An 18,915-nucleotide genomic window follows, 5' to 3' on the forward strand; every position below is an offset into this window, starting at 1 on the left:
GTTTGTAGTAATGTTGTGGTTTTTCCAGTATGTTCATGTGTCTCAAATAGTCACTTTGTGCCTATGATGGGTAAGATGAGGACTTGTTCACTGTGGTGAGGAGTGTTTTGTGCTACATATTCCTCTTTGCCTTCCCGTTCTATAGCAAATTACTTAATGCCCAGAATACACCTTTTTTATATATAGATATATTATAAATATATGCTGTTTACACAGGTACATCCTTACAAGTGTCCTTTACCTAAATATCTAATTTATATGTTTTACGTATAGAGCCATAATTACGTTGCCTCAAATTCAGGAAGTTGACATGATAGAAACAGGAAGAGGAAAACATTTTTGTGAAGTCCTCTCTTAATCTCCGGTGCTGCTACATTGATTTAATGAGCTGAACCCAGATGATGTTAGTATGCAGGCTCTGTTTGAATTAAATCACTCCGTGTTTGTCAGACTCGGGTTTGGGTGTCTGCTTTATTATCTTGATGCTGATGAGCACCAGATCGAGAGGTGGAATTAATTGGGTTCCTCGTGAATCAGGCTGTGTTATTATGTGTAGACATTGACTAAATATCTGTGAAAACCATTATGTACAATGACAGGCTTGCCAAGCATCTGGAAAAACCAGTTTCCACCCTTGAAAATTGTGCTTGTTTGTATGTATAGACATGGTCTTGCTTTGTCTTAGAAATAATGATAATGATTGCTTGGTTTGCAAAAGGTAACTTGGCTGTATGCTTTTGCTGGCAATTTAAAATAGTGTTTTTTTACTTTCCTAATGTAAAATCCGCAGTCTATTCTGTTAGGTATCGTCTATTGAAAGAGGTAGACATTGGAAATGGAACTGACATCTCTATTTTAAAGATAATAAATGATATCACATCACTTTTCTGTGAGTTTAACCTTTTCATGCATTTTATTCAGGAATGAAGGTTACATTCTTTTTCTTTGTTCTTTTCTTTCTTTTCTTCTACAATATAGCTCTATGGATAAATCTGATGGACCCTATCAAAGAATTTGACTCCCCCTTGTGGATGCAAGTACACAATGTATTGTCATATTTCCTCTAAAGCAGTGGTTCTTAACCTGTGACATCTTTGGTATTTTTGCTGTAATTATGACAAAGCTGCTTGTCTCAATTTTTTTATTAACATAATTGGGGGGGATCTGACAAAATTAATTATTTTTACATTAATAATAATGTAAATTGCAGCCCAAGAGACCCATTGATTTTACACAGTAAATGTAGTGTTTATACATCATTTCAGTATGTATGTATATATATGAGGTAAAACCAAATTGAATGCCAAAAAATGGTGAGAAACATTCCATGATTTTAATTCTGATTCTTGTGAATTTATTTGTTGAAGATTTATGAGCGAATGGCATTTAATGGAGTCAGATCTGTAGCACCCAATCAGGACTTTTAATTTGGACTTGCCTGTTGCTACTGGTGAAGTTTTATGCTAATCAAAGAACAAAAACTAAAACAAAATACTGTTTATTAGATTGAAATAATGATCTGACATAAGTTGCTTTCATAAAATTAAGATTGACCCTCTTAATGCAGGTGTTATGTATAAAAATCTATTTATACTGTGTGAGTAAAATATTAGATGTAGTATAAGACAACTAAATTAAATAATTTACATTGTCATTATACTGAAACAAACTTAAATTATTATGTGGAAAATATTTACTTTTAAGTTGACAGCATATCAGAGATGAACACTTTTCTACAAATATTTTTCTGTGGTATAACGGTTTGAGAGCCCCTGCAAGTGATCATCACTAGTGATCATTCTGTAGTGATCACCAGTTTAAATTACCTTTGACACAAAGCGGAATTCATAATGCAAATGTTAGTTTGACAATTTGTTGCCTATTCATGGCCTGAAGCTTGCAGCACAAGGAATGACACAAAATAGAAAGGAACAATGTATATTATGATGTAAATGATAATGGTGACCCAGTAAGAACATCCTTGACAAAAATGAATGATTGTACCCCCTCAAAATTGCCATAGGCCTACAATAATGTGTTTAAAGCGTACACATACACATCACATTAACTTTAATGGACTGCTTTCTCATTGTAGTTTTGTGCTTTCCTCCCAAGAGCATCGCCTCAGTAACACCCTGACCACATCCAGCTCTGAGGGACCCCCAGCACGACCCATTTAACCATCTGCTTCGCACGTGTCTCATATTACGTGCTACGTCACGCCGACGCCATCGCGTCGAGAGCCACAGCTCCGCCATATTGCAGGAAATCCGTCTGAGGTTTAGAGATTAGCGTTTAATCTGAGGAGCTGGGAACGAGAGTGTGATTGGAAGTTTCTGCTAGCCATATGGTTAGCTCGAGTGGGCGGGTAGATCGCGCAATCTCTGTTGTCATACGACAAGACATATGTTTATTAAGACAAATCGGCGCAGTTCGGCACGTTATTATTATGCCGAACTCTCTTTATGAGTGTGTGGCTAGACTGGCGAGTTGACATTCTGACTCTGAAAAGTGGAAAATCGGATTAACGTTCAAGATTGCGCACCAAACCCTAATCATCTTGTGTCGCTGGCTCCCGTTGCTACGAGCCCAAGAAATCTTATAGAGAAAGGCTGATAGCTAGTTAGGTTAATGTCAGCAGGAAAACACCAAGACCGGGATCGGTGATTTGTATTTCTGTCAGCGAGGAGGAGAAGCGACCGAGTCGGTGTGTGTGTGCTGGCGATGTTATTATACGTTACTGCCCCGTGACCCATGTAACCAACTGTTGTTCAGTGTTGGCTAAATTAGCTGTGTTAGAGCGTTAAACCTGCCCGTTTGTCTGAATTTGAACAGTTCTCGGACCCATCGGAGTCGCTGGCCACTTTGCGATCTCTTCTTCCTCGGACTGGCACCAACAAACACGGAGAATATCTTTGTTCATTTACTGGCTAATAAATCCTGACTGAACTGTGAGAAGATGTCGACTAAAGAGCCGAAAGATCAGCTGTCGACAACTGAGCGAATCGTTAAAAGTAAGTTTGTGTTTCATGAAGGCTAGACAGCTAACTTAGTTAGTTACAGTTATTTCTAATAGATTTACCGCTGTGGTATTTTGGTGAATCACTTGATTCAGCATTCATTTGATTCATCCGAATCATTTCTTGACAGCTATCTCGGGGCTTTTGTTGGGGAGAGAAATTGAAAGAACTCTCAAACTCTAGTTAATGAAAATATGCCAATAAACTGAATTAAGAATATTTTGTAGTCTTGGCTCGAGTGTGTGTGTGTGTGTGTGTATATATGTGTATCAGTGCTTTCAAATAGATTAAAGGGATACCCCCCCCCCCAAATACAAATAAAATTGTCATCATTTTTTCACCCTCATGATGTTCCAAACCTGTAACGTTATGAGTTTCTTTCTTCTGTTGAACACATAGGAAGAAATGTTAAGCAATGTTGGTAATCAAACAGTTGACGGTAGCCATCGAATTCCATAGTATTTTTTTCCTACTATGGAAGTCAATGAGTGTCGTCAACTGTCTGGTTACCAACATTCTTTAAAATATCTTCTTTTTTTGTTCAACAGAAGAAACACTCATATAGATTTGGAACAACATGAGGGTGAGTAAATTATGACAACATTTTCATTCTTGGGTAACAATCCATTTAAGATTATCTATCCATTTGATCCATAAGATAATTGCAATACAGGTAATTGCTTTTCAACTTTAATCAATCAAATTGCTCATCAAAGCATTTAGTATTCACTGTAGCTTAAAACTGCCTGGATAAAGCTGTGGTTGTTTTGAAGATCGACCAAGAATGTAACCGCAAAGCTCAGAGAGTGACCCATACATATAAAATATGGGTATTTCTGTCTGGTGGATGAAGTCAGAATCATTGCATTATGGTTATCTTTTTTCTCATCTCAGGTGACTTGTGTAAAGCAAACCTCATCTTAATATTCAGCAATGTGCTGCCAGTCTTAGCAGGAGCTTATCATTATTTGTGGTATAAATAATATGGAGTAAATTGAAACACACATGCTTCATATTACCTACTTGGATCAGCTTTGAGAATTTTCCTTGTGAACACCATGCGAATTAGAATGAAATAGTGGGTTTTAAAATCAAGACACAAATCTCCTCTAGGTTTATGAGCTAATGTTTTACAAGCAATAGACCCTAGCCAGGGTTCTTTTTTTTTCATATTGATATTTAATAGTTATTAAAAATTATTGGGTTTTTAAAAATATTTTGTGAATAAAAATGAACTTGTGCAACACTGTAGAATAATTTTCAAAACACTTTTCCAGAGGTTTGTGGATTTTTTTTGTTTGCAAAGACATATTTCCAGTGTTGCGTCGTCAACTGAACAATCAAAGTTAAAAACTTTACAACCTGTTGAACAGACTTTACACCTATCACTCAATTTTGTTTTCATTTTTTGTGAAAAATGAAATCCTGTTTCATCTGTCAAACCGTAGGTTATGACATGCTAGTTATACTGAAACAACTCTATTGAACACTTTTTAATTCGAAACAGATTTTAGACAGATTTTTCAGTTTGATCCATCTGTGGGTTTCTGGAAAATATTGCGAAGGAAAACAAAATAATTTTTCCTTTTTAACAATAATGATCTAAATAAAACTCACTGTATTCATGCTTCATTTTGGTAAGTTTACCCAAAAAGGTCAAACCAGTTTAACCTGGCCAAACTACATTTGATAAGACATCTGTGCTCACTAACATCAGACCTGTGCCCTTTCCATGGGCATTTGCTGCTTATATTTGAGTCACATAAAAATATTGTCACAGAAGCTAAAATGTTGTCTTAAGTTTCTATTCTCCATGTTACTGGTCTGTCGAATATGTGTCTTTGCTTCACACGTACATATGGGTTTGAAATTATTATTTTGTTGGTTTGAGAAGCAAGAAAATTTGAGACCCACTAATAGCACATTAGTTGGTCAGCACAGGAGCCAATTTGCCTTTCAAATGTCCAGGTTTTGAGTGAACACTTGTAGCCTGCCTAGTGTCTAGATGTATGCTGAGCTGGAAAAGCCCTGAATCTGCATGGCACGAATGTTATCCTGAAGGCAGAGCCTGTCCATGGTGAGACTGAAATGCAAAGCGTTTGGTTCAGAACTGTGCCATATTCAAATGTTTAAAACTATTGAGGATCTGTGTGTGAGACCCTTCTCTCCACATATGTAGCTTTGTCTGTTTAGAATCTGTGAAAATGTTAAAATGATTGGTGCACTCACTGAATTTGTGTTCAAAGAAAGTTTAAAGCACCTTACAGAATGTTGTAATGTAGCATAAATGTGTTGATGCCGCTCCACTTCAGCCTTAACCCTCATTCTCTCTTTTGAGCTTTAGAGTCAAGATCTTTTTTGCAGCGCACTCTTAAAAACAAAGCTTCTAAAAGTTTTTTTTTTTTTTTGCAGTGATGATGTCATAGAAGGAACATTTTGGGTTCTCCAAAGAACCTTTCATACCCTTTTTCCACAGACATGGTTCCGGTAGAGGTTCCCAGCCTTTGACCGTTCTCAAACCTTTCCGTGCATTTTCACTGCAGAAAATGGGGTTTCCGGGCCAGAAAGATTGGTTCAACTCCAGCCCTAAATACTTGCTGGTTTAGAACGGAGCCGGGGAGCGGGGGTGGTGTAATGCTGTTGCTGTCTACGGCAGTCTCGTTGAGCAATGTAATAATGTTGCGTGCGAGAGAGCGAGTGAATTAACGCTTTCAGTTCAATATATCTCCAAAAATGACAGCTGATAGTACCAGCAGAACAGTAGTGCCGCACTGCCTGCACAAACACCAGGACGTGCACTGTTTGATTTTAGACTGTTTAGTCTGTTAAAAAAAACATGTAGCATCGTCACATTACCATTCATTCCTCAAGTCTGTGGAAACACTGGGCCAGTTCGCGACAGGCTCCAATTCACCTGGCCGAGAACAGGCTCTGGTTCCAGAATGCGAATTATTCTGGTGGAAAAGAGGTAGTGAACAGTGTGTTTCTTAGTGTAAAAAATCATTTTAATAACCTAAATAAACTTTTTCCACTACAAGGAACTTTTTGTGCAGTGAAACGGTTTCATGGATGTTAAAGGCCCACTGAAGTGCCTTGAAACGTGCAGCATTATTCAACGTGTTGACGTAATTTTCACTGAAACAGGAAGACGGGGTGGGACTTATCGAACAGCTCCTCCCCCTTTTTTAAATAACCAATAGCGTTTAGCTTATATTACAGCTCGGCCAGACCCGTTTCTTCTTAAACCAGTTTCGTCTTAATCTCTAACCGGTTTTCCTCTTAATCTCCTCAATATCGCTTTAAAATATAGCATTCTGTGTAGAATCAAATGGATTTGTGGTATGTGGCGACTTGCAAATATGATCCGCTCTGTGCTATGGTGTCTCTGGACCGGAGCAAACTGTGTGCGCGTTGCGGCGGTTTGTTAGCCTGGTTAAAACCAGACCATTCTCAGTTGTAACTGAGTTATGGTCTGGCAAAGCGTCATAGACAAATCATTTCCAGAGGGGCGTCACCAACGGACGTCGCGGATAGGCCTAGACCTAAAACCAATCAGAGCGATGAAGGAGATGACGTATGCAGAGTGGCAGAAACATCTCCGAGTGTTGTTCTTTGCTCGGTTTTTAACAAAAAAGAAACGTTCAAATCGCTTAAAACAGACGCGATAGCTGATTCGAACGAGTGATGTTCGACGGCGGCATCCATCTTTGTAATGTAGGCTACAAAATCTGCTTCAAAATCCCAGCGCTGTCTTCATCGTGTAAAGCCCGCCCCAACGTTTCTGATTGGTGCCTCGATTTCGACGGATTGGAAATGGGCTTGAATGAGCTCTTTGCCAGACTAACTTTCAGAGCAAATCTAAATTTGCCGGAAGTTGTCTGGGTTTTCCCAGGCTAGCGGTTTGCGACACTAACATGAAACCAGACTTCATTCGTCCCGATGAAAAGCATATTTACACCGTCTGAATCACTCTGTATCCCCCTATATATAGTGCACATTCACCATGTAGAAAATAGTAAATGTGTGAACAAGTGACCCATTTTAGCCGCAGCTTCAGCGTCTATTTTTTTAAAGTGTAGGGGGTGGGACGCTTTAGATTCTAGAGAGCATTTTATTGGACGGAAAATCTGAAGACGTGCAGAGTGTTGCCATCATAATCATTGATCCATATTGGCGGAAGTGAGAGACTAAGTTTTGAATATCTTCTAGCACACTAGCTTATAGATAACAGTAAGGCTAACATATTCATACTAAAACCCCAAAAACTTCAATTTTGAATGCATGGGGACTATAAAGGTTCTTCATGGAACCATTGATGCCAATAAAGAACCTTTTTTTTTATTTTTATTTTTTATAAAGAGTAGGAGGAGTCCCTAAATAAACAGACTCTGAACCTGGAATCCCTGGCTAATAAAGGCTTTACCTAATCTGTTCTTAGTGCTGGTACCCAGCTTACCGTCCCTATTCCCAGCCTGTGTTGTGGACCCAGTGCTGCTTACAGTTTATTTATACTTCTCAACAGTCAGAGTATAGATAATGTTTGTTTATGTCCTTATGACAATGAGCTCACATTTTTCAAGTCCTCAACTCTGGTGTGGTGGAATTGTTCGCACTCGCCCCTCTTTACATATTATCTCCTTACTGCGTTTTTTATTTATTGGGGCCAACTGATCTGCTGTGTTCTGCAAAGAACAACCCTGTTCAGCCATGCGCTCATGAGTCATGTCTTTCTTTTTTTTTAAGCTGTCGGAGCCATCATTCTCACTCCCGAGGATATCATAATGATTGAAATGTTTGGGTTATGTCTTTATTCCCAAAGCGAGAGTGTTAGATTGTCTTTTACCATAGTATTCAGTCATCATTTCTTCTCAAATAACATGTATTGAGTTCTCAATTTACAATTCATGCCTTTGGCAGACAGTTCTATCCAAAGCAAAGCAACAATACATTAAAATTAAATGAGATCCCATAACTTTCTTATATTATGGCTCAACTTTTACTTCATATTTTCATACAAGGGTTTTCAAACTTTGGGGATCAAATACGTTTAGATTAAGGAAACACAATATTGTTTTTAGACATAGAAAATGTATTATTATTACATGTTAAATCTTATTTTGGAAATCATTATATTAATCATTTTGTTTTATTAAGTTGACAGCCCTAGTTTTTAAATATTATTCAAAAGTTTGGGGTCAGAAAGGTTTTTATTTAATTTATTATTTTTAAAGAAAATGAATACTTTTATTCAGCATGGACACATTAAATGATCATAATGACATTAAAAACATTTATCAAACTGACAGTAAAAGAAAGAATATGAATGTGTAATTACATTTAAATAAAGTAATTGCTGTTCTATTCATCAAAATAACTTTCTATTCATCAAAGAATCCTTACAAAAATGTATCGCGGTTTCCACAAACATATTAGGCAGCACAGTCGTTTTCAACATTGATAATTATAATAAATGTTTCTTGAGCTGCAAATCGACATTAGAATGATTTCTGAAGGATCATGTGACACTGAAGACTGCGGCTGAAAATGTATCTGGCAACCACAGGAATAAATGACACTTTAAATAGAAAAAAGTTATTACATTGTAATAATAATTCACAGTATCACTCTTTTTACTGTATTTTTAATCAAATAAATGCAGGCTTGTTGAGCACTTATTTAAAAAAAACATAAAAAAATCCTTACTGACCTTAACTTAACTTAACAGTGCGTAGAAAGATGTTGTCTTTATAATATTATTTTTCATTCTTTTCCACACTCAATCTGTCTTTGTAAATGAACATATAAAGCTGTCATTATATTTTAGTAAATGTGTCCCTGACAAGACCATTGTATTTGAGGGTCAAAAAGTTTGAAAACAAATTGCATTGATCCCATTGTCAGTCACTGAAATAAAAACAGTAGCTGCTCAGAATTTAATTTAACAAAAGGCAAAAAACCCTAATCAGAATGTATTTATATTTGTCAGAAATGATGTCATGTAGTGAGACCTCAGGGTGAAGCTTCATCATAGAAATATAGAAATCAAAGAGGCTGAACTTTGGCCATATGAAGAGATCCATGCTGGGAATTTTTGTCTGTGAACAGAAAAAGTTTGACTCCTTGACATCTTTTTAATGAGGCTATTGCCTCAGTTTCAGTCTCTTTGTACAGATACGCTGCTGAATTGTTGTGGGATCCAGTGGCTTGATTTGAATCCCTAATGGTTGAAGGCTCAAGACATCATTAGCTCTTGCATTCTGGGCACGTTTAATAGAACCGCCAGATTAACGGGAGCGTTGTCAAAGTCTGACTCGGCGCACTTCGCGGTACCGCTCGACAGCTGCTTGTTCCCTCTGAATGCTTTCCCTTTAGTTACATGTCCCTCGGCCTCAGCAATCACACCGTAGTTTGTAGCCGCCTTTCCATAACATTACGATCAACTCTGACTTCCTCCATAACATATGGGCTCTTACTGGCTATCGATCAAGCAGACATTCAGAGCCGGAGGCTGAGCAGCCAAAACACACTGGCGGATGCATGCAAATGAGGTCGCAGTGGAAGTAGCAGCGCCGTCAACCCTGGCTTTTGTGATAGACTGGGGGAAAACGCTGTGCCAGGGGCCCTTGGCAGTTCACACAGCTTCCTGTTTTCTTCATAGTGTTTTGAGAACCTCAGACATGCTCATCACTTCATTCAATAATGAACTCTTCCGAAGGTACAGACACAAAAGGCCGATATTAGCACGATATTGTATGATGCTTTTGATAAATCGATGCATATCGATGCTAAAACATCTGTTTACATCACAAGGAACCTTGAATCATTTAAAACTCCCATCTCATTATTAAACACGCCTTGAGCCTCAGCCCTCTCTATGCCAACTTCTGCACTTTCGCAGAGGGATTTGGAGGAGTTAGATTACCCGGCAGTTCAGTGCAGGTGAGGGATTATTGCGTGACATCTCGGGATCCTTTCACGTCTGTGAAGGTTAAACCTGAGAGCTGAATCAATAGAATCCTCGTGATACCATAACTTTTCTTATTAACCCCAGCAGCGGCAAATGTCATGATAATGCAGAGAGCAGCACAACTAATAAAGAGCAGATCTGAAAATACACCGTCCACGGCCTTTTTTTTTTTTTTTTTTAGATGCATCTTTGGGAGCGAGAGTCACTTAACATTTTTTTCATCAACAAATATGTGCGATGCAGGATGAACCGATAAGTGTATTATTATTTTCTTGGTATGACTGGTAACTGATAAATGGCTAATAATAATATAAAATAGTATTTTGTCTTAAAAGAATTTAAACTAATCCTTCGTTTTAAATGCTAAAAAGTCAATTTAGCATCATAACGGTCGGTAATAAATATTTACCTTGAGATTTGCTAAAGATTACATTTAACTGTTATTTGTTTATTTGTATTGGATATAAAGTAAAACAAAATGTTGGAAAAAAATTATCAATTGAATAATTAAAACTATGTAAAGAAATATATTTTAAATTTTATATATATATATATTAGGGCTGTCAAATGATTAATCACGATTAATCACATCCAAAATAAAAGGTTTTTTTACATAATATATGTGGGTGCATTGTGTATAATTATTTTATATATATAAATACACACACATGCTTGGATATATTTAAGAAATATTTTCATGTATATACTGTATATAGATTTATATATAATTTATATTATATATAAATATAAATATTTTATTTATAAATTATATATTTTTCTTAAATATACATGCATGTGTGTGTATTTATATATATACAAAATAATTATACACAGTGCACCCACATATATTATGTAAAAAAAACTTTTATTTTGGATGTGATTAATCGTGATTAATCATTTGACAGCCCTAATATATATATATATTAAATATAGTCCCAAGTTGTGATGAAATGAATGTAGCAACAGATCTTTTCTTCCGTGTTGTGATGTACATCTTATTGTAACTGAAAAAGAAAAGATGTTTGGCGGATACTTGGTTGAATGTATCGGTGGTTGTTTGGATTTAATAATTATTAGAAATGTTTCTTGAGCACCAAATCAGCATATTAGAAGGATCATGACATGGAAGACTGGAGTAATGGCATCAGAGGAAATGCTTTTTAAAATGTATAAAAAAAATATATTTTATCAAATAAATGTAGCCTTGGCAAGCATAACAGACTTTCAAAAAGCCCTAAATTTCAAAATTTCTGAGCCCAGACTTTATAACAGTAGTGTATGTCTATTATTATGTCTATTATTTCCATACTTGCAGCTACTTAGTTAATGCTGAAAAGACTGATATTTTTCTCTTCTTGTACCTACAGCAGTGCCACTGCCCCCTCACCAGCGGCTGACAATAAAGGACCTATTTGTGGATGGCAAGCCCAATCCCGAGGTACTGAAGAACCATTTGCTCAAAGAGGGACGTGTGGAGGAGGAAGTTGCGCTGCGCATCATAAACGACGGTGCCAACATCCTACGGCAGGAGAAGTGCATGGTAGAAGTGGAGGCACCAATCACTGGTAAGAAAGCAAGTGCATATCTTTAGTAGGGCTTGAGGGAGATGACCATCTGTCTTGATTGGAGTGAACTTTGTTCTGGCTTGTGTTTTTCTTTTTTTTTTTTTTTCTGCTGTGGCCTAACCTAGTTACTAAGAAAAATGCCCCCCCCAACCCCCCCCTTTTCCTCATGGAAACTTCATGCAATGTTTCAAATATATTCATAATTACACTTCACTGGCATCAGTGTGTGTACATTTTGCCAACAATAAAATAATACATCATAAAACTATTAGTCTGGTTGATAAGTAACTTTTCAAGTAGGCTTATAATCCATCTGTGAAAACAGTTTTCATCGGGCACATCATATCGGCATTGCTTTTGAGTTCGTTGCAGAGATTGAGTGTTACAAACTGTCACTGTGGTGAATCAGCTGTGGCAAACTGACTCGTATGTAGATCAGTGTCAGTGCCGTTGGTTCTCACTGACAGATATTGTCTGCAGATCAGCGGAGCGCAACACAGGAAGCAGTCACAGATTCTGCTGCGGATTGTGGTCAGTTTTGCTTTAGTGAACACTAGGAGGGATGTGCAAAAACGAATCAACTAAATGGAGGGTTACCTGAATGACAAACTCCCCTTAAGGAAGATCTGTAAATTTAGTCTGGTTTTGAGAGCTCCTGGCCCTTGATTGGAAATTCAGGATGCTACTTTCCCATCTACTGTATATATTCCTCTTTACAATTGAACAAAGTAGGGATGCATAATTTATATGTGTTTTCTGCTGATATTAGAGATTTTTAACTCTTTCCACGTCAGTGTTTTAAAAAAATTTTTTTTATAAAAGCGCTAACCAGCACCAGTGTTTTTGGTCATTTTCACAAAAATGTCATGGCCCCCAGAATATTTAGTTGTATGAATATCTGAACATGCAATATATCAAAAGAAAGAACTTAAAAAAAAAAACAATTTACAATTTTGCTTTAAAACAATTCTTTACCAACACTTGAATATGGGTAAGTTTCATAACGAAAGCAACATTTTAAGCAAAAAGCTGATAAAATCGTGTTTTTGTCAAAGACTGCGCTTGGATCTGATTCAGTACCAGTGTTGGGGAGTAACTAGTTACATGTAACAGAGTTACGTAATTTAATTACAAAATAATTACAAACTGTAATCAGTTACTGAGAAAAAATGTTATTAAATTACAGTTACTTATGTTAACGATTACAAAGGGGGTTACATCTGAATATTTTCTGTAAAAAGCTATGTTGAATAATATAAATGTGTTGCTTTGCCTGTTTTTGATGTGCACGATGTCTCCTGCTGTTTAGTAAAGCAATGCTATTCTGATGCTTTTGATTGATTCTCTTGTTTGAATTTTGCAGTGCACCACATCTGCTAATTACATCAATCCACATTGCCGCTGAAAGCTTTTGGCTACAACCTGTCTGAGAGTTGCCACCATGGCGAGAAAAATGCATTCCAGTGGGAAATTGAAAAATCTTTTCATCCAGAAATCTGTATTTAACCTCAGAATGATCTCAAACTAAAAAGAGGTGCTAAAGTCTGTTTTTGTGGTGGCTGTACTTTAAAATTAAATTGTTATAATCTTAATTCAAGTGATGAAGGATTTTGAAAGTTTGACAGTAATCAGTGTTGAGTAAGGTTAACCCTACTTGATTTAGGATTAACAGTTGAAAACATTCATTAGAAATTTATAGTTACATTTCTTTAATAAATAGTAATAGTTACACTACTTATTACATTTTAAATAGGGTAACTTCTAATCTGTAACCTATTACATTTCCAAAGTAACCTTCCCAACACTGTTTAGTGCGATGATCAAAACATAGATGGAGTATATCGTGTCCCTCAACACCCACAAAGCTTGCACAGTCCTATTGCACTTCCTACACATGCTGTTTATTGTTGATTATCGCATTATTTTTCATATGCATCTGCTTACATATGAGATTGTTCGTTTCTGCTTCTATTTTGCCTGTGTTTTGATCTGGAGATATTATACTCGTTCAGGAAATGCTTTAAGAGACCCCTACCTTATAACAGTGATAACACGGAAAGCCATATAAATGTGTCATTGGCAGGGAAGCTTTTGCTCATAAATGACGAGTTAACTCGTCAATGGCAGGGAAAGAGTTAAATTTATCGGTACAGCAATATTTGATATTCAATTATGCATGTTTGTTACCCCTATTTGGCATACAGGTTACCTTTGTTGTCATCTAACGCTCACTTCAAGTTAATTAATCTTTAAAAACACTGATAATACATACAGGCTACATTATAATGCTGTCATGCCCTTTTAAAACTTGACTTTATTTTTTATCTTTATTATTATTATTTTATTATTATTTTTAGGAAACAAATGTTATTTGTAATTTATCAGTTATTGGCCATAACATAAAAAATAATTATCATAATTTCCCATAATTTCAGCATTGATGCGTCCTTAAAATAAATGTGCATGACTGTAACTATGTTGGTTTAAATATGATGAATTTAAACTTTTTACTGTGTGCACAATGATTTTACGAGTGCACTAATCAAAGCCACTAAAAATAAAAAAGGGAAAATCTAGGCTTTATAAATTAGTCAAGCTCACTAATTGGCTAGTCAGTTGTTAGACAAGTCAACCACTTTGATCCATCCGTAGTGACTCTGATCAATGAGAAAATGCATAAAAGGAAATTAGTTATGGGTTTTGCTGCTTTTATTTGACAGATAGATGGAATGGTAATGTACAGATTTAACAGTAGAATCACTATCTGTATCACATCTGGGTAATCTTACATTCAGTTCAGTCTCATCAGTGACAAACAGAGCCTATTAATCTTACTCAATTACTTGATTAAGATATTATGCTTCAAGGTTTCATTCTTGGAAACATTGTGTGCATCATGCCATGATATTTCATAATGCAGATAAATCAGAGCTCATCTGTCCTCTATAGATATTGCCGTCGTTGAGCACGAATTAATAGATGTCACAAACCCCTCTGGCTCTAGATACATTCTGTTTTATAAATGGATGCAGCCTCTGTATTTTTCAGATATAGTGTCGTTGTTGCTAAGTGACAGAGCAGTCTTGTACATGTGGCCGTTGCTGGCTAGATTATGCAGGTAGGATGGATTTAAGTGAAGTGTTTTCTCTATATCCAGTCCTACACTTCCCTAAGGCATTTTTTCATGTGATGTGATACAGAAAAACGTATACTGCTTTGTTTTAACCATTGCCATTGAACTCAAAACGAGGCAGGTGTTATGTATCGCTCACTGAACATGTACCATGTCAAGCATTTGTCTTTGCTTCCTTTTCACCTGTAGTATGTGGTGATGTTCACGGACAGTTCTTCGACCTCATGAAGCTGTTCGAAGTTGGTGGTTCCCCTGACAACACGCGCTATCTGTTCCTGGGCGATTATGTAGACAGAGGATACTTCAGTATTGAGGTGAGTGCATGTTTATGGACGGAAATCATCTAGAATGAGAAGCTCACACAGAATCTGCACCTGCAGAAATTGGATTGACAGATTTTCACTGGAATGCCTTTAATTCGCAGAGTTCTACACGTCCTCCACCCTTAGTGTGTTTGTTTTTTCAATATTTAGGCTAATTCGGTCATGCTTTTTAGCTACCAATAGAAGTGTAGTAGTCTCAGCTTCATTTATAGGTGCAGTAAGCATTTCTGAGAAACACTGTTGATATTTGATACCAACCCAAAGAAACACACCTCTCCCTTCATTGCTCCCCCCCCCCCCCCCCTAAAATGCACAAACACGGAATGTAAGAGTGGATGTCTCTTTATCATAGCAGAAGCAAAGCAAAATAACACTTAATGAAAAATAAAGCAAAGATGATGAACAAACGACAAGGAAGAACAAAAACAAAAGTATATACAAGCAAGAGTTTGTTGTTAGTCGCCAGCAGCACACCAGTTCCAGACAAACAATGACACTCAAAACTGTCCTGTTACGATAGCTAACATATCAACAACAGGTTGTTCTGTGAAACAGCAAAACAAATGTTTCTCCTGTATGGAGCAGAAACGACGCAACTTCAGCGTCTGTTTTCAGGCCTTCCCGCTTGGGTCTCTCCAGCCCTGGAAAGCTTTATTGAAATGCGGGTCCTAAAGCTTTTGATTTTCATTTAATGATTTTGAATGAAGTTTCTTAATATGCTCACTAAGGATGTATTCATTTGATAAAAACAAAACAAAAACAGTGATATTGTGACAAAATAACTTGTTTCTATTTGAACATGTAATTCATGTCTGTGATGGCAGAGCTGAATTCTCCAGTCTTCAGTGTCACATGATTCTTCATAAATCATAATAATATGTTGATTTGGTGCTCAAGAAACATTCATTATTATCATAAATATTGAAAACAGCGTGTCAGTTAATATTTTTGTGGAAACCAAGATACATTTTTTTTTCAATATTCTTTGATTAATAAAAACTTCAAAAGAACTGCATTTATTTGAATTAAAAATGTTTTGTAACATTATAAATGTCTTTACTGGTGCTTTTGGTCAATTTAATGAATCCATGCTGAATAAAAGTATTCATTTCTTTGTGGAAAAAAATCTTACTGACAGTGTGCCAGTGCAGAAAAACAAAATAAAAGTCAGATTTCATCTGGGCATTCCTCAAGTGAGTCTTATTCTGCCTCTCTTACTCACTCTATGCACACTGTGTCTTAACCCTAACCATATATTTATGCTAACGCCAGTGTTTTTGCCTGACACTCAAAGTATTTAGGTATCTGTGCATATACCAGTGGGGACTGTATTTGCGTGCATGGCCTGGCTCTTTTTTACTTGGCTGAGAGTCTGACATCTTCTCTGAACCATCTGTTAAGGCATTATCAATGACCACACTGCCACATTACCAACAGCGCATTAACTACCACACATAAGCACAAAAGAGTAGCAAAAAGCAAAGCGGATTATGCCATAGTATTTCCATTAAAGATTTGTTGGACAACAATAGTTTTTAGTCGTTTCCTGACTTTGAATAATCTGTTATCCTCGGATGCTCTGATATGACACTGTATTATGATTTCCCATGCTTTAATGTTGACTTACAGCTGTGCATGCTTATAAAACACTGATGAGATCAAGTAAAAAGAGCTGAGTTGAAGTGAACAAGGTGGTTTATTTTTATATGTGTGCTTATTTTTAATTTTTTAAATACTACTACTAATACCGATAATATTAATTATTATTATTATTAAACAATATAATTATATAATATACAGGGCTCCAGACAAACATTTGAGATCAGAAGCACCAGTGCCACTAAGCGCTGGGGGAATTCATAATCATAAAGGTAATTTAATCATAAAATTACCATTGTTTTGCATTAATAAGTGCAGTTTCAAATAACATTCCGTTTATTTCTTGGAAATGCACAATTGACCATAAAGGACTGAGCTTGAGTTGAGATGCAGAAAATTGAGAAGTAAAATTTACTTTTATTAACAACAGTAACGTGCAAAAACCACATTTTATAGGGAAATTTGTAAATATTCTTCTCTTATTAAATGTACCATTGTTCTTCTATTGTATCATACTGATCTGACTGACAGCTTCAGTGATTATAAAAGGAGCACTTTCTACTTGCTTTCTGTAGAATTCAGTTGCAATTTGAATGTTTTTTTTTCATGAGAATTTCAGTGCAAATATTTTTAATTGATTATTGATGATTTGATATTTTATAATCGTGATTTAATGTCTAAATATAAATGCAAAAGCAAAACTTGTGAATATATATATATATATATTAGTGAGTAAAAATGGCCAAAAAGCCAACAAGTGCTCCTCTGCTTATACCACTACTGGTTATAGTGGGAATTTCATGTCTTTTTCTATTTTTAAATAAAAGTTTGTTTGCCACAAAGTGTTTTCCTACAACTTTTATTTTTTACAAATGGAGACAGTCTTTGAAGGATGAAAAAAAAAAAATCATGTTTTTGTTCATCACATTAACAATAACATTTAAATTGGATCATATTTAGAGCTTTAAAGTGCTGGAAAAAAGTGTGAAGCACTTTAAAAAGTTCTTGAATTTCTCTCGTAAAAGTTTGCAAGAAGCCTGAAATGAATAATGTTAAAACATATTTAACTGTTTCTGCCACAATACCATGGCTACAGTTTGCATTACTACTTTTAATCCATGGTGAATGTTGGTGATTTGTGGCCTGAAAAGCCTTCTATAACTTGTTTGTTCATGGCACAATGTCTCCTGGTGTCGGAGCTGTTTGATCTGATAGCTATATATGGTTTATAACAGAGAATTGTGTGCTGAATTTGAATTCTTCTCACTAGATTTCGCAGCGATGTTATTAATTCTGTGGCAAATTCAAACGCTGTAGTAACGGTGCCGCTTGCTCGAGATCGGCCCGCCAGTAAACCTGTTCTGAGCTCGCGTTGCTCTGTCTATTATTGTTCCGAGCTGATAAACGGTCCGTGCTGCGCAGCTCAAACAAGTAGCGCTCTTTCGTTTAGTTTGATGTTTCACATATTCAACAGAAATGGCAGCTCTTATCAGTTGGGCAACCAGTCCGACCTCTAACAAAATTTAGTCGCACCGGCAGGAAAAAAAAGTCTGAAGCCCTGATATACTAGTTAGCTAACCAAAGTTGCATTGCGTAATGTAAAACGGTCCACTTTGAATCTTCCAGTTTCCTCAAGCCTCTACTTTGATTAGGTTTGGTGAGTGCAGGAGCTGTGAATGATTTAGAATACAGAACAAAAGTATCAGAGACCTTGTTAAGCTGTGTGGTTAAATGGCCTCTCTTTCTGTCTGTCTCATTTGGACGTGTCACTGTCTGAGTGGAGCTATTTGATAACCTGTCAGACACTGTACCCTTTCATAAGACATGAGTCATAGAGCATTAAAGCGTGGACCGCTCTGCTTGTCGCGATTCTCCGCCGAATCACTGATGTTACTGACGCCTCACACTTTGATCCTGTGAAGAGTTCATTAACTTGACATTCCTAAGGGTCGCTCACACACAGTGACTTGCATGCAGTTGTTAATTTTCAGTGAAATTTGGTGATTTCAGGTGACATGAGCGATAGGTACCGCTAGAGAAGAGCAGAGTCGAACTTTATTAAAATGAGTTCAATAATGAGTTTATTCATTTGAATAAAATTGAGCTCTGCTCAATACAATTGTGTGTGTGTGTGTGTGTACTCCTGTTTAAAGTTTGGGCTCAGAAAAGATTTTTTGAAGTCTCTTATGCTCAAATAAATAAATAAAATGCTTATACCAAAGCAGTATACAGTAATACAAAATACAGTAAAAGCATGATATTGTGAAAAAATATTGCAATTTAAAATAACTGTTTTTCTTTTTTGTAA

General features: G+C 36.3%; 1 protein-coding gene across 2 annotated transcripts in view; it reads left to right on the top strand.

Moving 5' to 3' along the window:
- The first annotated feature begins 2,246 nt into the window (after nucleotides 1–2,246).
- The window catches only part of ppp3cca (protein phosphatase 3, catalytic subunit, gamma isozyme, a), a 38,476-nt gene continuing 21,807 nt past the window's right edge, over nucleotides 2,247–18,915 (top strand). The window contains exons 1-4 of one of the 2 annotated variants that reach the window (XM_056257425.1): nucleotides 2,247–2,707; nucleotides 2,836–3,014; nucleotides 11,355–11,552; nucleotides 14,875–14,999. In XM_056257425.1, coding sequence (XP_056113400.1) covers nucleotides 2,960–3,014; nucleotides 11,355–11,552; nucleotides 14,875–14,999 — 378 coding nt within the window. In that variant the 5' untranslated portion in view covers nucleotides 2,247–2,707; nucleotides 2,836–2,959. The other variant, XM_056257426.1, reaches the window with a different exon arrangement.

The sequence above is a fragment of the Rhinichthys klamathensis genome, unplaced genomic scaffold (assembly GCF_029890125.1).
Source record: "Rhinichthys klamathensis goyatoka isolate OS25496 unplaced genomic scaffold, OSU_Roscu_1.1 h1tg000137l_1, whole genome shotgun sequence".
NCBI lineage: Eukaryota > Metazoa > Chordata > Actinopteri > Cypriniformes > Leuciscidae > Rhinichthys > Rhinichthys klamathensis.